Below are 17,503 nucleotides of genomic sequence, written 5' to 3' on the forward strand. Positions count from 1 at the left end.
CTTTATCCATATACCTATCTAAAAGCCGTTTGAAAGTCCCTAAAGTTTCTGACTCAACAACTTCCCCAGGCAAGGCATTCCATGCCCCGACCACTCTCTGGGTAAAGAACCTTCCCCTGACATCCCCCTTATATCTCCCACCCTTCACCTTAAATTTATGACCCCTTGTAACGCTTTGCTCCACCCGGGGAAAAAGTTTCTGACTGTCTACCCTATCTATTCCCCTGATCATCTTATAAACCTCTATCATGTCACCCCTCATCCTTCTCCGTTCTAATGAGAAGAGGCCTAGAATGTTCAGCCTTTCCTCGTAAGACTTATTCTCCATTCCAGGCAACATCCTGGTAAATCTCCTCTGCACCCTCTCCAAGGCTTCCACATCCTTCCTAAAATGAGGCGACCAGAACTGCACACAGTACTCCAAATGAGGCCTTACCAAGGTCCTGTACAGCTGCATCATCACCTCACGGCTCTTAAATTCAATCCCTCTGCTAATGAACGCTAACACCCCATATGCCTTCTTCACAGCCCTATCCACTTGAGTTGCAACTTTCAACGATCTATGCACATAGACCCCAAGGTCTCTCTGCTCCTCCACATGCCCAAGAACCCTACCGTTAACCCAGTATTTTGCATTCGTGTTTGTCCTTCCAAAATGGACGACCTCACACTTTTCAGGGTTAAACTCCATCTGCCACTTTTCAGCCCAGCACTGCAACCTATCCAAGTCCCTTTGCAGACGACAATAGCCCTCCTCGGTATCCACAACTCCACCAACCTTTGTATCATCTGCAAATTTACTGACCCACCCTTCGACTTCCTCATCCAAGTCGTTAATAAAAATCACAAACAGGAGAGGACCCAGAACTGATCCCTGTGGCACGCCACTGGTAACTGGGCTCCAGGCTGAGTATTTACCATCTAAGACCACTCTCTGCCTTCTATCAGTTAGCCAATTCTTAATCCAACTGGCCACATTCCCCACTATCCCATGCCTCCTGACTTTCTCCATAAGTCTACCATGGGGGACCTTATCAAATGCCTTACTAAAATCCATGTACACCACATCCACTGGTTTACCCTCATCCACTTGCTTGGTCACCTGCTCAAAGAATTCAATCAGGCTTGTGAGGCAAGACCTACCCCTCACAAAACCGTGCTGACTGTCCCGAATCAAGCAGTGTCTTTCCAGATGCTCAGAAATCCTATCCCTCAGCACCTTTTCCATCAACTTGCCTACCACCGAAGTAAGACTAACTGGCCTGTAATTCCCAGGGTTGTTCCTATTCCCTTTCTTGAACAGGGGCACAACATTTGCCACCCTCCAATCACCTGGTACCACCCCCGTCAACAGAGAAGATGAAAAGATCATTGCCAGCGGCTCTGCAATTTCATCCCTTGCTTCCCATAACATCCTTGGATATACCCCGTCAGGCCCGGGAGACTTGTCTATCTTCAAGTTATTCAAAAACCCCAACACATCTTCCCTCCTAACGAGCACTTCCTCGAGCTTACCAGTCTGTTTCACACCGTCCTCTTCAGTAATACACCCCTTCTCATTCGTAAATACCGAAGAGAAGTACTCATTCAAAACCTCACTTATCTCTTCCGGCTCAACACACAGTCTCCCGCTATTGTCCTTGACCGGACCTACGGTCCCCCTAGTCATCCTCATATTTCTGACATACGCGTAAAAGGCCTTGGGGTTTTCTTTTATCCTACCTGCCAAGCATTTTTCATGCCCTCTCTTAGCTCTCCTAATCCCTTTCTTCAGATCCTTCCTGGCCATCTTGTATCCCTCCAGAGCTATGGATTAAATCTGCCTCTACCACACTCTCAGGCAGTGCATTTCAGATCCTACTGTTAGTGTATATCTGTGTATATGTGTGCATGCATTGTGTGTGCACTTATGTTGTTTTGTCTGTACATGTTATTTGTGTGTGTATGTCCATATGTGTGTTTGCATATTCATACCTGTACATGCACACAGGAATCGAGCAAGCACACTGTGTATGTGGACTCTTTAAAATGGTTTCTAAAATAAGGTACCATTGGCCTTTGCGTCTGTAGAATCATATCAAGAGTCAGTGTCTTCAGGAAAAGAGGAGGTAAATTTTTTTTAAACAAAAATAATCAATCGTTTTTTGCAAACAGAGGTTTTTTAGTTGCAATATCATCTGAAGAATGTCCTGCAGAAAAGCATTATATTTTCAATATTGATTCAGTATCCTGTGCGCCCATTCTGCTCATTTAACCACTGCCCCAGTAACATTCTGTTAGTTTTGCTGCACTGTGTTGAGGTTGTTGATAACCTCAGCTCCTCACCTTTTATACTACAGGGCAGATTCAGTGCTGAGAGAGCTGCTCAGAAGCTGCATTAGTGACTTTACAAGCATGGCTGTGTTGGGGAGCTTTGTGTAGGCAGCAGTTTAAAAAGACGCGTTGTGTGATGGGATCTCAGCTGGCCTGAAAACAGAATGAAATGCAAGTCCCAGGATCAACTTCCATCCCCTCTTCCACCCCCTCCACCAACTCTCCCTCTCCCACCTCCTCTACCACCATGTTTTTCTCTACCTCCACTTCCTCTTCTATTATCAACACTTCCTCTACCACCACCTCCACTGCCTCTCCCTCCTCCACCATCATTCTATCCTTCATCATCATCACCACCACCACTATCTTCCACACTTCCTCCCCAACACCCTTCTCCAACACTAACTCCAGCAGCTGTTTACTTCCCTTGTTGGTACTGCTTTGCCTTGGGAATAAAACAGTTTGCAATGTGATATTCTGTGCCTCCTGAGGCATGTTCACTCTCTTTCACCCACACAAGTTCTTTTAATTCCACATTTGGTGTTGGAGGTGCTTCTACAGTATAAAGAGGTATAAAACTATTGAGTTCACAGAGAAAACATGTGTATCTCAACACGCTGTGTGTGAGAAAAACATAACTTGTTTCAAGCATAGACTTATTGCAACATGGAATATTTTACCACAAATGAATACAGATGAGGCAGAAAAGAGGATAAGTATTTGGAAAAGAAGAATGTAAATGGATAGGGAAAAGAACAGAAAAAATGGGATTAAATGGCTCCAGTTGATGAGCCAAATTGTGCAATTTTTATGATTGTGTGATTTTATTGTATCAAAATGTGTGCTTCATCACTTGTTCCTCTGGAGAGAACTTTTAGGATCAATCAAAGAACCACTGCATTATGTTCAGAAGTTCTTCATTCCAACATCCCAACCATGGCTGAAAATCTTTTCAAATATTTCTCCCCTGCAGTTTTGCACAGCTTAGTCCATTCAACACCTCTCCGTGCCAGTCTTCATATCATATCCTGAACGTGTGCTTGTATTTGTGACTGCTTATAACAGTCAATCGTAATAGACTTTAAACTGACAACAGATCTGACAGTATGTGTTATTTAATTGTGAAACCATTGGAAGGTTGCCTGGTGCTACAAATTCAATTAGTTTGTCATCTATCGTGCTCCATACTTGTGGACGTTTACTCTTAGGAACACACTGGAGTTGGCAGCTGGCATTTTTTTTAATGATTACTTGGCATCTATTGCAAGAGGGGCAGTTAGGAGAGCAGAGTAGTGGGCTTCAGACTGTTTCATAACTCATCAATCAGCCAGTTCAAAGACTGAGTACAGATAGGCCTGCTGCTTGTGTCGCTCCTTTGTGAGTGCGTGAGGTTTTAGTCTCTTGGCTGAGAATCAGTCAACCCCTTTACCATTACCTTCTTGTTCTAGGAATGGGCAGTTGGCTCACTTCATCCTTAGATTGCTCAGTTTTTTTAACAGACGTATGTAGTCTTCCAAAGCTTATTGCCCTTCCTCCAACTTTTTCTGTCACTGCCATCCCTGTACACGAGCTCCTGAATCTGGAGGGGAGGAGGTAGTCTGCACCATGGATTTCTTCAGAAGTGTCAAGACTGCCACTCTGAATAGAAGGATGTGTTGATAGATTGCGATCAAGTAAGGTGCAAAAAGCCTCATGGGTAACATAACCACTGGCATAGACCAGTTAAGCTGAATGACCTGTTCCTTTTCTGTAAATTCTGTGTGATTCGTTGTAGCATTCACCTTGGAGGAGGTGCAGTGCAGATTCACCAGAATGATACCAGGGCTGAAAGGGTCCTGCCCTACAGCCCTTGGCCCTAGTTTTCTCAATTTAAAAAAATGTTGTTCCTCAACATCACTGTTTTATCCCTTTGCAGGCCATCAATCTCCAATAGACTTGTCACTTAACACTTAGTTTAGTGGTATTACAAGATATCTTCCTACTGCATATTATTAGAGTATTAATAGTGAACAGCAGAAATCCCATTGCTTACTATCCCGAGAGAGCTTCTCCTTCAGTTTATCATCGCTTTCTGTTTTCTCCTGCCAAGACTTTTTTCAGTATAACTCACCAATTCCATTATTCCAACGAGCAACACCTCTTTGTGTCCTTGTTCCTGTTAACCTTAACTTACTGAACCATCAGGCAGCCTCAATGAAGTGGGTTAAACCAAAGCTCCATTATGGAAAGTTCATTGCTGTCCAAATTCTAATCTTGCATGTTTGCAACAAGTAATATTGTACCTGTGAAATAATAAAGGACAGGCCTTGCTAAAGGGAAATTTAACTGATCCCCGTCAGTGATCCAGGGTGCCTGGTCCACACCTGAGTAGGCAATCCATACTGGTCGCGGGTTTTCTCCCCGAGTCCTTTGTGCCACTGTTGGCCTCCTATATAAGAAACCACACAGTGATTGTTGTGCCGTGGGCCAGCTCCTTCTGAGTTTCTTGCATTCTTTGCTATCTGATAAAATGAGTTGTCACATAAGCACAGTGCTGAATAAACATTTGCTTAATTTTCAATTTATAAACAGCAAAGTACCACAATGTGTCCATTGGAATTAAGTTACTTTTGTACATTTAAAAAAAAAAGTTGAATGTTCAGACTAGTTAATTCATGTGCTGTGAAGTGGGATATTATATCTGTCCCACAAGCAGGCCTAACACACTGGTCCTTTGTAAGACAGTAATGAGGTAAACTACATTCATGCAGTACTCTTGACAGATAATGAATCGTGCATTATTTATGTAATCACTTTGGCTTTCATTTCAATTTATTCTGGGATAGGCCACAATCAGCTTAATTTTCAGCTGTATTTTTCTTTAAAAAACGTGCCTGTAGGCTTTGACTTTGAGCCTGTGTATTTTCAAGAACAAAAGCAGAGGCCTAAATTGTTGGCAATGCCTTCTGAAATCAGACCCTCATTACCTAAATGTTTGCCTAGCTTAACAACCACAGAGGAATGGCCACCAATTATTCCTGGAATTTGCACATTTTCTGAATTCTTTGAGTGAAACCTTGAGAGGTATTTAACTTATATAGAAACAAGAAATGCTGGAACCACTCAGCAGGTCTGGCAGCATCTGTGAAAAGAGAAGCAGAGTTAACGTTTCGGGTCAGTGACCCTTCATCGGAAGGTATTTAACTTGTTGAGCCTGTGGAAGTTCCTTGAACACTGACGTTCACCAAGAGTTTCTCAGTGCCGCCATGTCCCTACCTGCCTGAAGCCAATCAACATCCTCCCAAGTTCATGGCTGAGGTTGGGATCTGAATTGAACAGGATTTGAATGTGTGTTTGTTCTCCCTGTGTGGCACTGTGAATTAGTTCAGTACCATCACCCTGCTAGGAAGAGAACTTTTTGATTCTGTGAGCACTTGAATATTTTGGGGGTAATTGTAACTTTAGTTGATGGTATAAGATGAGCGTAATTCACTTAGCTGGCCGTTATACAGCACACGCAATTTTCCTGACCATTAACACTGGGAAGGAAAATTGGGCGAGGTTTATAATGGATGACCAATTCGATATCACCCGCGGTTTAAAATGCCATTTGTTTCTGAACAGGGATAAGAGTCATTCTGGTGAAAAGCTCCTGTTATGAGCAAAGTTTTCTATATTGCGGTTATCAGGTGTTAAATTGAAGCAACTGAGTTCGTTTGCGTCTGCAAGTTTGAATTCCTATTCAGTACGAACATTGATCAAATCACATTACAATTAACAGAGTATATTATGTCATTGATAGGGCTGAAACAAAAATTTTAACTGGATGAGATAGATAATATTGTCTGCAATATTATCCAGTCAGTAAAGAGATTGAAACTTATTGTATTTGTTTGTTCATCTACAGGAAATTCTATTACATCACAATGTTAAGAGATCCAGTCTCGCGCTACCTTAGTGAGTGGAGGCATGTCCAACGAGGAGCCACGTGGAAGACTTCACTCCACATGTGTGATGGGAGGACACCAACACCCGAAGAGCTGCCACCTTGCTATGAAGGGAACGATTGGTCAGGCTGCACACTTCAGCAATTCATGGACTGCCCATTCAACCTCGCTAACAATCGGCAGGTGCGGATGCTAGCTGATCTCAGCCTGGTGGGCTGCTACAACATGTCCTTTATTCCCGAGAGGAAGAGGGCCCAGATGCTTTTGGAAAGCGCCAAGAAGAACCTCAAAGATATGGCTTTCTTTGGTTTGACTGAATTCCAAAGGAAAACACAGTACTTGTTTGAGCGGACTTTTCACTTACAGTTCATTAAACCCTTCATACAGTTCAACAGTACTCGCGCATCGGGTGTGGAGACTGATAATGAGACGATCCATAGGATTGAGGAGCTCAACGACCTAGACGTACAACTGTATGACTATGCAAAAGACCTTTTCCAACAACGGTTCCAGTACAAGAGGCAACTAGAAAGGATGGAGCGGCGGATACGGAATCAGGAGGAACAGCAGCAACAGAAGATCCCCGAGGAACTGCCCAAAGAGGAAATAGAAGAACAGGGACGCGTACCCACAGAGGATTACATGAGCCATATTGAGAAATGGTAGCCATGGTGGACTACGGCTTATCTCAAGTTCTTAAAATAATGATGAGTGAACTTTTGGTCTTCTAGATCATAATGGATCTTGGAGGTTGAAAGAAAGTTTTTATGTCTGTAATTTTAAAATGAATCTGTAAAACAGAGGTGTTTACTTCAGAGCAGTATGGGTCTTTGTAGACCACCAGGTGCACAACGGATCTGGAAACAGAATCAAGCCAGGATACTCCAACTGGTCAACCATATGATGTAAAGACACTATCTTGTGACCCAGCGCAGTAGATGTGTTTGGAGCTATTAGCAATGGATAATGAAATTTTCAACTACATTTATGATACCTGGAAACACATCCTGCAATGAGAAACTGGATGTGTTTGTGTCAGCTCGGTGACTGGTACGGTTTAACTCTCAACATGAATATGCAGTTATGTTTGTTTTGGATGGATTAATGGGTTTTGAAAATTTTAACATTCAGGGTTGAAGTTTTGTACAGCCACTGGCCAAGTGAACCACTGAGTAAAAGCATTCCCAGTCCAGTCCAATCCAGTCATTCCCACTCTAGCCCAATCCAGTCCTTTTTGTTCTCTTAATTTTTGTTTTGCTTTCCAACTCCTTGACTAGAGTACAGTTCCATGGACAACATGATCGTTACTCAAGTGTGATCCTTGATGTGAATGCAAGCTGATTGTCTAACTGCAGAGGGAACATATTGGCCAAGCCTGATCCAGTCCTCAGCTGGCACCCGCACAAAGGTCACTGTATATTAAGCAGGAGTGGGAAACCTGCCAGATTTTCCCCCCCCTTTCTTAAACCCGAGCATCGTGGCCAATTGTAGATCCCTTGCTGCTGCCTTAGATGAGGTTAGCTAACTCAGCACAGACTGGCGATTGAACTTTTGGACCTCTTTGATCTGTGTGGCTCAGAGATGCTGACTTTGTCCCTGATCATGTTCAAATTGCTCTGTTTTTAATTAGTTAATGCCATGTTGCAGTTGTGCACACAGTCATCTCATCTGAGCCTGCTGTTATGGATACTTAAGTGCATTGAACCAATTCGTATAGGAAATTTTGATAAAAGCTTATTGTTTTTCTCATTTATCACAATTCTACACGGTATTGGGAATTCCTTTGATATTCATTTTGACAGGACTGTACTTAAAAGTTTTTAAAGAATGAATATTATACCTTTGCTTCTATAATTTTCTCAGCCATTCTGTAATAGTTCATATAGTCCAATCAGCAGGGCGGATAGGCCATTGTAGGCCTTGAATCTCTTCACTATGACATTGAATGCTACTCTGTTGCCATCCGTTTCATGTTGCTTATGTCAGGCACCAGTCTGGAAGCAATTCCAATTGTATGGCTTTTCCTGAAAGATATCCAACAACCCAATGGTACATTTCTTTGCTAGCGCAGGCCAGTTTTAGATTCATTTTAAATGCTGTAGTTCTGACCATCTTACTCCAAAACCTTGATCTAATAGAAGTATTACTTTGTTTTTAAATCATGGAAATGTGGCGCAGTGCACTGTCTGAATAGAGTATCAAAACCACTTTCTCAGGATTTGAAGTTGACCATTCTCGAACTTGATAATTTGTGACGCTGAAAGTCAGCTTACAATGTGGGAATACTGACGGTACTTTCTTAATCTATCACCAGATCTGACTGATACAGGAAATGGAGGTATTTCTGTGAGGGGTGTAATCTTTGTTAGGTTAACCATTTTTAATTTTGATAAAGCCATAACATATTACATAATTGTACCATTTGGAGGAGCCGGAAATCGTCATATTTTCTTCCCCTCCACTTTTTGATTACAAGTGATCTTGGGTCATTCCTCAGTACCAATTTCAATAAAGACCAGCCAAATTGAATGGGATGAATGAGCTTATTTGCTGTACACCACCACACCCCGCAACATGTACATCCATAGACCCTCACACATATGCACACATACCCTTTCTCTCTTACTTCAGAGAAAAAGAGTCAAAAGGAAATGTGGTTTCCATCTGTATCCGAACTGTTGTGGCTTCCTCTGTTTCAGATATGAGAATCATTAGAATGTAAAATATTCCAAATTTGGTTAATAAGTTATTTGTTATATTCAAAAACCAGAGAATAATTGAGTAGGCTGCTACTCACCAATAACAAGTGACAACCTTTTTCCTCTCTGGAAATTTCAGATGGAATCATCTTGTCAAACCGTCTACATTTATAAATGCAAAATCTGTGTAATCTGGATATAAATACTGCTGCTTTTGAATTCCTAATTTACTATTTACTTTTGCTCTATTGTTGTTGATGTTACAAGGGTTTTTCCCCAAAAATCCAGCAAAGATGGAAGTACATTACTTGGGGCTGCTCAGGATTTGTTTTTATGTTGTGCTTATTCAACCTTTTAAAGTTAATTATTTTGCCTGGGTGCACTTGGTTCCAAGAAATGCAGTAACATTTTGGGAGCCAGGTTTGTTTCTGTTTAAATTGCTGCAAAGCCATATATGGTGTCTCTCTCTGGTTACCATGAATGAAGGAGCCAGTGACAATTCAGTGTAATTTCTTTTCCCAGGCACCAAATTCGAACATTTAAATGGGAGGTGTCAACTTTGTAGCGAGTCCTTGTGCAGTCTTTGTTTCTGGAACAGTTGCAGGTTTCATTAAATCAAATGTTAGATTAAATCAAAGACAAATAACTTGTAGTGGCAGATGCGATTGATAATGCAGCTATGTAATCGTGCTCCCAACAGACCTGCCAGCTGTCACTCATTGCGAGTGATGGGCTTTCGTTTCGGGTGAAAATTTTAACATGTTTTGATATATGTCACTGAGAAATAAATGGATAAAATAAATGAATATGTTTAAATGGCTTTGCTGTCTATGTCACTATTATAAAACATAAATCGCACTCCTAACATTTTCCCCAGTGTCGAAAGTTCTTGTCACTTGTTCTGTCAGTGTCGTTGCTTATATGTAAATATTTTATAATGACACTGCCCCTTTAAATGTATTAGTGACCAAGATGATGGCTTAATTTTAAAAGTACTCTGATGTTCCAACCTGTCTAGGAAGCTTTGTCACAATTCCCATCAGGGACAGCATATGTGAATGACCAGGAATAAAATGTTTGAACCATTATATGGAAGGGTTAAAGAGATGCCTAGACAGAACAAGCCTTTTCCCTAACACATGATTTGTAAACTTAATCCGAGTTGTAAATTTGGAAATAAAACCACTCAATTACATGTGTTGTTATTACGTTCAGAACATACTCATCGAGAAAACTGTAAGAAGTTGGGGGAAAAGTTAGGAAATCGCAACCAATGATGGTTCATCACTCTTGGACATTTAGAAAGGTTTTTTTTATTCATTCATGGGATTTTGGCCAGGCCAGCATTTATTGCCCATCCCTAATTGCCCTTGAGAAGGTGGTGGCGAGCTGCCTTCTTGAACCGCTGCAGTCCATTTGGGGTAGTTATACCCACAGTGCCCATGTTTAATGCGTGCTGAACTTTCAAAGTCCACCTCATCGGTGAGAGAATTACAAAAAGCAATCACCAAGTGGGATTTAAACCTCTTTATTCCTTTGGCACTGTTCTGCTCCTGGTTTCTTGTTCTATACCATGAATTCTTAAGTAATGATTCCTGTGCGGAGCTTTCCCTGAATCCATTTGCATGGGCATTTTTCTGCCATCCAGATCCAGCCCATCGCTCTATTTCTACTTTTGCTTTTTTTTTTACTTTTCTTCTCTTTACCCGTCCTAGACTCCTCTCCTATCATCATGGCTCCTTTCACCCCTCTCAGGTATTCTGCCCTCCCAATTCTATGCCCCAACCCTTCAGTACTCCTTGACTTTCCTGCTCTTGCCGCCGTCCCTGGCTTGACTCCCTCTTAGATAAGCCTACAGATCCCCTCTGTGTCTCTCTTGGAATCCTCTGAAAGGCTCATCGAGGCACTCGGTGCTGGCAACCCCAATTGCCCCCATCCCACTCTCTTGTCAACCTTCCCCCAGTGCACCTGTTGGGGGCTTAGCTTGCCAATCTTCTTCCTGTCCAACTCCCCCCTCTCGCTCCCCCACTGCTGACCCTGTGGACTCTGCCAGCCGATCAGCTTTCACTGCCACTCTACACATCTCCCTGCATATTGTCTGTTCACTTGTGAATAACGTCCTTTCAATCCATGAATGTATTATGGATTATTGCATTGGTGATCATGACCTTAACGAAAACCTGGCTGAGGGGTGATGACCTTTCCCCTCAATAAAGTTCCCTGGCTATACCTTCTACCACTTGCCACGTCAAGACTGTCACGGTGGCTGTGTGGCAATGGTCACCAAATGACACCTTAGTCTGACCCCCTACTCCTCTGGCATTTTCTCCTCCTTTGAACATCCTACCTTGTTCCACTCCTTTCACTTCTCATTGAAAATCATTGTTCTCTACCACCCTCCCAGGTATGATTAAAAATGTTCTCACTCGAATATCTGCATTGCTTTCCTCCCACAGATTCTGCACCTAATGACTTCTCATCCTTGATAATTTTGCACTCCGTCTCAATTCCTCATGCTTACTTTCCTCTGAGTCACTGCCCTCATCCTCCCTACATTTCTCCCTCCATGTAAACTCAAACCCATATTCATGGGCCCCCCTTTCACTTGCCATCTCATGTGGTCTTGCCAGTTCCATCTTATCAATCACTGAAAAGGCCACCTCTGATCATTTCCTTGTGTTATTCTCCACCCACATCCCCCTTTCACACTCCAACCCTGCCTCCTGCTGTGTCCATCCCTGGAATAAACTATCCTCCAATTCACTTACCACTGCACTTTCAAAATCCTAACTGTCCAGCCTTTGGCCCTCCATTCACCACAAACTTACTGCAGCTACTGATTTGCTCAACCACACCCTCACCTCCACCTTTGATGTCCTCATCCCCATTGAAACCATTACTTTCACCCTGGCTGTTCCCCAGTACTGCCCTCATTTCCACTCCCTTAACTCTAGGGGATGCAGACTTGATATGGCAGACAACTGGTTTAGCCATCTACCGCCAGATCTGGCTGGACCACTTAAAACACTATCAGGTCCTCTTCTCATCTACTAAAACCGCTCACAATTCCAGGATTGTCCTGGAATGCAAAGATACCCCCTGCTTTTTTTGCTACTGCAAACTGTCTTCTTAAACCCCTCTCCCCTGTCTCCTCCACCCTCACCTCCAACATTAAGTGCGAGGAGCTGTTGACATTTTGTTACTAAGATCATGACCATCTGATCAGCCGCCTCTGACACGTTCCTCCTTTCCACTAACACACCAGACCAAACTTCCTGTAAAGCTCCCCCTGCCCTATTCCTGAACTCACATCTTTCTCTAGTTTCTCTCATCTCCCCTCATGATCTCTCTGAGCTTATCTCGTCAATGAGAACCACCTGCTTCTCCTTTGATCCTATTCCCACTAAACTGCTGACCACCCAACTTCTCCTCGTGGTCCCCATGTTAGCCAATATTGTTAATGGTTCTCTCTCTCAAGGTGTTGTCCCTCTTTCCTTTAAATCTGCCATTATCACCCCTCCTCAAAAAACCAACCCTTGACCCCCACCGTCATTGCAAACTATTGCCCATCTCCAACCTCCCTTTCCTCGCTAAAGTTCTTGAATGTGTTGTCGGCTCCCAAATTCGTACCCATCTTTCTTGAAACTCCATGTTTGAATCCCTCCAATCAGGTTTCTGCCCCACCACAGTACCAAAATGGCTACCAAAGTCAGAAATGACATCCTATGTTACTGTGACAAAGGTGTAAATTATCCCTTCTTGCCCTTCTCAACCTGTCTGCAGCCTTTGACACGGTTAACCACACCATCCTGCTCCAATGCCTCTCCACTGTCGTCCAGTTGGGTGGCACTAGCTCTAAGCTAGTTCCATTCATATCTGTCTAATTGTAGCCAGAGTATCACTTGCAATGGCTTCTCGACCCACTCCCGCACCATTACCTCTGGTGTTCCCCAGTGATCTATTCCTGGCCCCCTTCCTATTTCTCATCTACATGCTGTCCCTTGGCAACATCTGAAAGCACAGCATTAGTTTTCACATGTACGTTGAAGATACCCAGCTCTACCTCACCACCACTTCTCTCAATTCCTCCACTGTTGGTAAATTATCAGACTACTTATCCAACACTCAGAACTGGATGAGCAGAAATTTCCTCCAATTAAATATTGGGAAGACTGAAGCCATTGTTTTTGGTCCCCACTCCAAACTGCATTACGGACTCAATCCCTGTCCCTGGCAACTGTCTGAGGCTAAACCAGACTGTTCACAACCTTGGTATCATATCTGACCTAGAGATGAGCTTCCCAGCACATACTCGCACCATCACTAAGACTGCATTTTTCTGACTTTGCCCGTCTCAGCTTATCTGCTGTTAAAACCCTTATTCATGCCTTTTTACCTCTAGTCTTGACTATTCCAATGCACTCCTAGCTGGTCTCCCACATTCTACCCTCCTTAACCTTGAGGTCATCCAAAACTCTGCTACCCATATCCTAACTCACACCCAGTCCCATTCACCTATCACCCCTGTGCTCACTGACCTACAATGGCTTCCGGTCAAACAACATCTTGCCTCACAACCCGCTGAGATATCTGTTTTCATCTATTTCTGGCCTCTTGAGCAACCCCAATTTTAACCACTCCACCATTGGTGGCCGTGCCTTCAGTTGCACAGGCCCTAAGCTCTGGAATTCCTTCCGTACATCTCTCTGCCTCTCTACCTCACTTTCCTCCTTTAAGACACACTTTAAAACCTACCTCTTGACCAAGTTTTTGGTCATCTGTCCAAATATCTTCTAATGTGGCTTGGTATCATATTTTGTTTTATAATGCTCCTGTAAAGCACCTTGGGACATTTTATTATGCGAAAGGTGCTATATAAATATAAATATGAGTTGTTGAAAACTTGTTTTGTAAAAATATGAACATTTTGTCCTCAGTGTGTTTTTTCAGAAAATCCTACATTGATAATCGGCAAGATTACTCTGAATATTTGCTATTTTATTGTGATGTTGCACCTCATTCTGATGAACCCTCGCCTATGCAGTTAGCCTACACTGTGATTTCAGCTATCCTTTTATAACATGTGGTAAGTGTCGGATGCATGGGAGAAAAAAGGTGACTTTGTGTCTATGGTTCCCAAAGCTCTACATCATTGACATATTCTTTGTAATTTTTGAGTCTGTTGCAGACTAATTGATGGAGATCGATTGCTATGATTAGTTGGCACATTATCAGTGCACTATACGACTACCAGGATGGTAGAAGAACTAAATGAACCCAGATGTGTGCACGGATATTAATCATGTGCAATAACCTCTGTTCCCATTAGTGTGCAAGTACATTCATGTTCAGTAACCTCCGTTCCCGTTGTTCTGCAATTATATCCATCATGGAGCAGTAACCTCCAGTCCCGTTGATCTGCATGTACATACATCATTTGCTGTAGCCTCTGTTTGATTCGAGTGGAAAACTACTCTTAAGTTCTGTTTGCCCACATATTCTCTCAATTTTCCACTGATAGACACAGTCAAAAATTAGTAGATATTCAATCTAAATGGAGCCTACAATACACTGAGAAAAAGATGGCAAAGAAAAAAAAAGCTCCAGATTGCCATCTTAAAAGGCAATTGAAAGCCTATTGCGCTATGATTGGCAGCTTTTGTCCAAAACAAGACAAGGAGCCAGGCACCTGGCTTGAGTGCTCATATCTGAGTGGCCAATAAAGTTTCATTAAAAAACATATTATACTTATCGTCATATATTTCAGAAGCAAGTGAAAAGAATGACAATCTGTTTTAAATGCCAAAATTTTAAAGGGATGTTCTCTGCTTTCAACAACCGGTGTGTAAATCTCTCCATTTTTGCTTTAAAGGCAGTGAATCGAAATCTAATTACTTAAGTTTTCAACCAGGTGACTCCAATTTGTAAGATTTTGTTCCTTGCCCCTGCAGCAAGCTGTCCAATTGGGACTGACTTCACTGATGCACAATTTGTCCTTCCCAAATGGCTGATCAGGCACTTGGCTGGTCAGGTGGCTGTCAAGAGCATTACTACAGCTCCAAAGAGCAGGAAATGAAGCAAAGCAAAGAATTTATGTCATTGAATTCACTTACATTGCCATTTCCAGCAAAACTGTACAAAACTGGTTTATAGATCTATGAATATAGAGTATGATATTTGCTCTTATGTATATGCGTATGATCAACCTCAGCTTTGAAATGAGAAAGAGTAAACAACGTAATCCAAGTTTTTTAAAAATTATGTGCACTTGTGTAGAAAGTTGCATTAAAATTAATTCCTTGATTAGTTCCAGCACTCTTTGTACTTGAAATGGTTTATTTAAATATTTAAGCCCTGAGATTTCCAAACCTTGTAAGGGTGGATGTAATGTGCAGCTGAGCAGAACATCAAAGCTTTTAAACAGCAGTCTCCTGTACATTGGGGAGACCAAACACAAACTGGGTGATTGCTTTGTGAAACACCTTTTAATTCCGATCGCCTGCCATTTTAATATATCACCCCACTCCTACATCTCTCTTATCAGCCTCCTGCACTGTTCTAATGAAGCTCAACAGAAGCTTAAGGAACAGCATCTCACCTTTCAATTAGGCACTTTATGGCCTTCTGGACTTAACATTGAATTCAACAATTTCAGATCATAACCGTTGATCCCATTTTATCAATCAGTAGGTGCTGGCAATGGTTCTGCTGTCGTCATTTACTGCTCCTCAAGACTGATCTTTTGTTTCTTGTCTCATTACCACCACCTTTTTTGCCTTGCACCATCTTCCTTTTTGTCATTTAATCACTCCTGCCTTCCACTCTATTACGGACCTTCCCTTTTGTTCTTTCCTCCCCTCCCATCCTTTCGCTGCCTCAGTATTTTCTTTAAAATTGTTATATCGGTGATGCTTTTAATTTTGACGAAAGGTCACTGACCTGAAACGTTAGCCTAAACTTTGCATAATGATAACAGCAAGACTATCGATGCTCACCATTAAACTGTGCAGCAATTCCCAGCACACTCAAATCTGCAGTTAAATGCAGAAATCCAGAAGTTTTTGTTTAGAGAGATACAGCATTGAAACAGGCCCTTCGGCCCACCGAGTCTGTGCCGACCAACAACCACACATTTATACTAATCCTACGTTAATCCCATATTCTCTACCACATCCCCACCATTCTCCTACCACCTACCTACACTAGGGGCAATTTACAATGGCCAATTTACCTATCAACCTGCAAGTCTTTGGCTGTGGGAGGAAACCAGAGCACCTGGTGGAAACCCACGCGGTCACAGGGAGAACTTGCAAACTCCGCGCAGGCAGTACTCCGAACCGAACCCGGGTCGCTATCAGAGATACCCCCTCCTCGACGGGATCCACTGTTACAGCCCTCACCATAGACTCCGCATTGAAATGACTGCAATGGTATGAACTTGCTGTACTTGCCCACTAATTCCACATTAAAAATAGTTGAAAAGGCTAAGCCTGGTGCATTCAGGAGTAAGTGAGTTTTTAACAGCGAGTAAGTGATAATTACCACTGAGAAACCTCTCTGACAATGAAAAATTAATTTTAGAAGTGTGGAGTCTCATTCCCTCAGAAGAAAATTACTGGTGGAGTTTTAAAAGAAATAAAAAATTACAAAACTTTTCTTTCAATTCTTCCTGATTGTCTCTCTTATCTCTCTCCTTTAATCCTTTCTGTACCTCCCAATCTTTATTTTGCTTTCTGTACATCATTTAAATCTCATTTATACTTTCTGCTTTATACTTCCTGGTTTGGACTCTGCTTAGTTTCAGTGAGCATTCTTCAGTCTGATTGGTTGAAGAGCCTCGCTGTTTCTTGTCCTGCTCACAGACACCACAGATCCCCTGTAGAGGATGTGGTGCTGGAATAGTCATCAGATTAGAAGAAATATATGGCAAGAGCTCTGTGGAAACTCTGGGCAGCTGTCGGTGAGGTGAATGGTGAGCACTGTTTCTTGCCGCTAACAAAATCCAGGCCGTTAAACCTGTTTCTCTCTCCACAGGTGCTGTTTGACCTGCTGAGTATTTTCAGCATTTTCTGTCTTTATTTTAGATTTCCAGCTTCCATAGTATTTTGTCTTTCTTTTAAACGGCTCACAGATCATCTGTTCAAAATGCCTGAGTTTACGGCTCCTGAAGTGATAAAAGTAATGGTGAAAATAAGCACAGTGGCCTTTTTAAAAGTCCCACCATAGGATGAATGTTTATTCTCTTGTAGGCCCCCTGGAAATCTCCTATCAGGGGCAACAGTAGTTACTGTCATTATTGCAGCAAAATCCATTTAGTACAGATACTCTGCCAAAGTATTTACTGCTCCAAAGTTGAGTTAATGATGTTCTAATTCCTGCAGCAGTTTAATACACTGACAATTCGAGATTACTTTAAAATGTTCTCAATTTCATTGCTTTAGGGTAGAAAAAGACCAAATGCATGTACGACCTCAGCATATCTTATGGTTATTCACCAGTTTTTACCTCACCTTCTGAACCATTTTTACTGTCAAGAAAATATACTATGCCGAATGAGGATTTTTA

At 42.2% G+C, this 17,503-nt stretch overlaps 1 protein-coding gene across 1 annotated transcript in view; it reads left to right on the forward strand.

Moving 5' to 3' along the window:
- LOC137375200 (heparan-sulfate 6-O-sulfotransferase 1-like) overlaps nucleotides 1-9,757 on the forward strand; it is a 326,970-nt gene extending 317,213 nt beyond the window's left edge. Inside the window, exon 2 of the mRNA XM_068042001.1 lies at nucleotides 6,200-9,757. Within this exon, the coding sequence (XP_067898102.1) occupies nucleotides 6,200-6,905 (706 nt within the window). The 3' untranslated portion in view covers nucleotides 6,906-9,757. The remainder of the gene's footprint in view (nucleotides 1-6,199) is intronic.
- Nucleotides 9,758-17,503: the final 7,746 nt, after the last annotated feature.

This window comes from Heterodontus francisci, chromosome 11, assembly GCF_036365525.1.
Source record: "Heterodontus francisci isolate sHetFra1 chromosome 11, sHetFra1.hap1, whole genome shotgun sequence".
Classification (NCBI taxonomy): Eukaryota; Metazoa; Chordata; class Chondrichthyes; order Heterodontiformes; family Heterodontidae; genus Heterodontus; species Heterodontus francisci.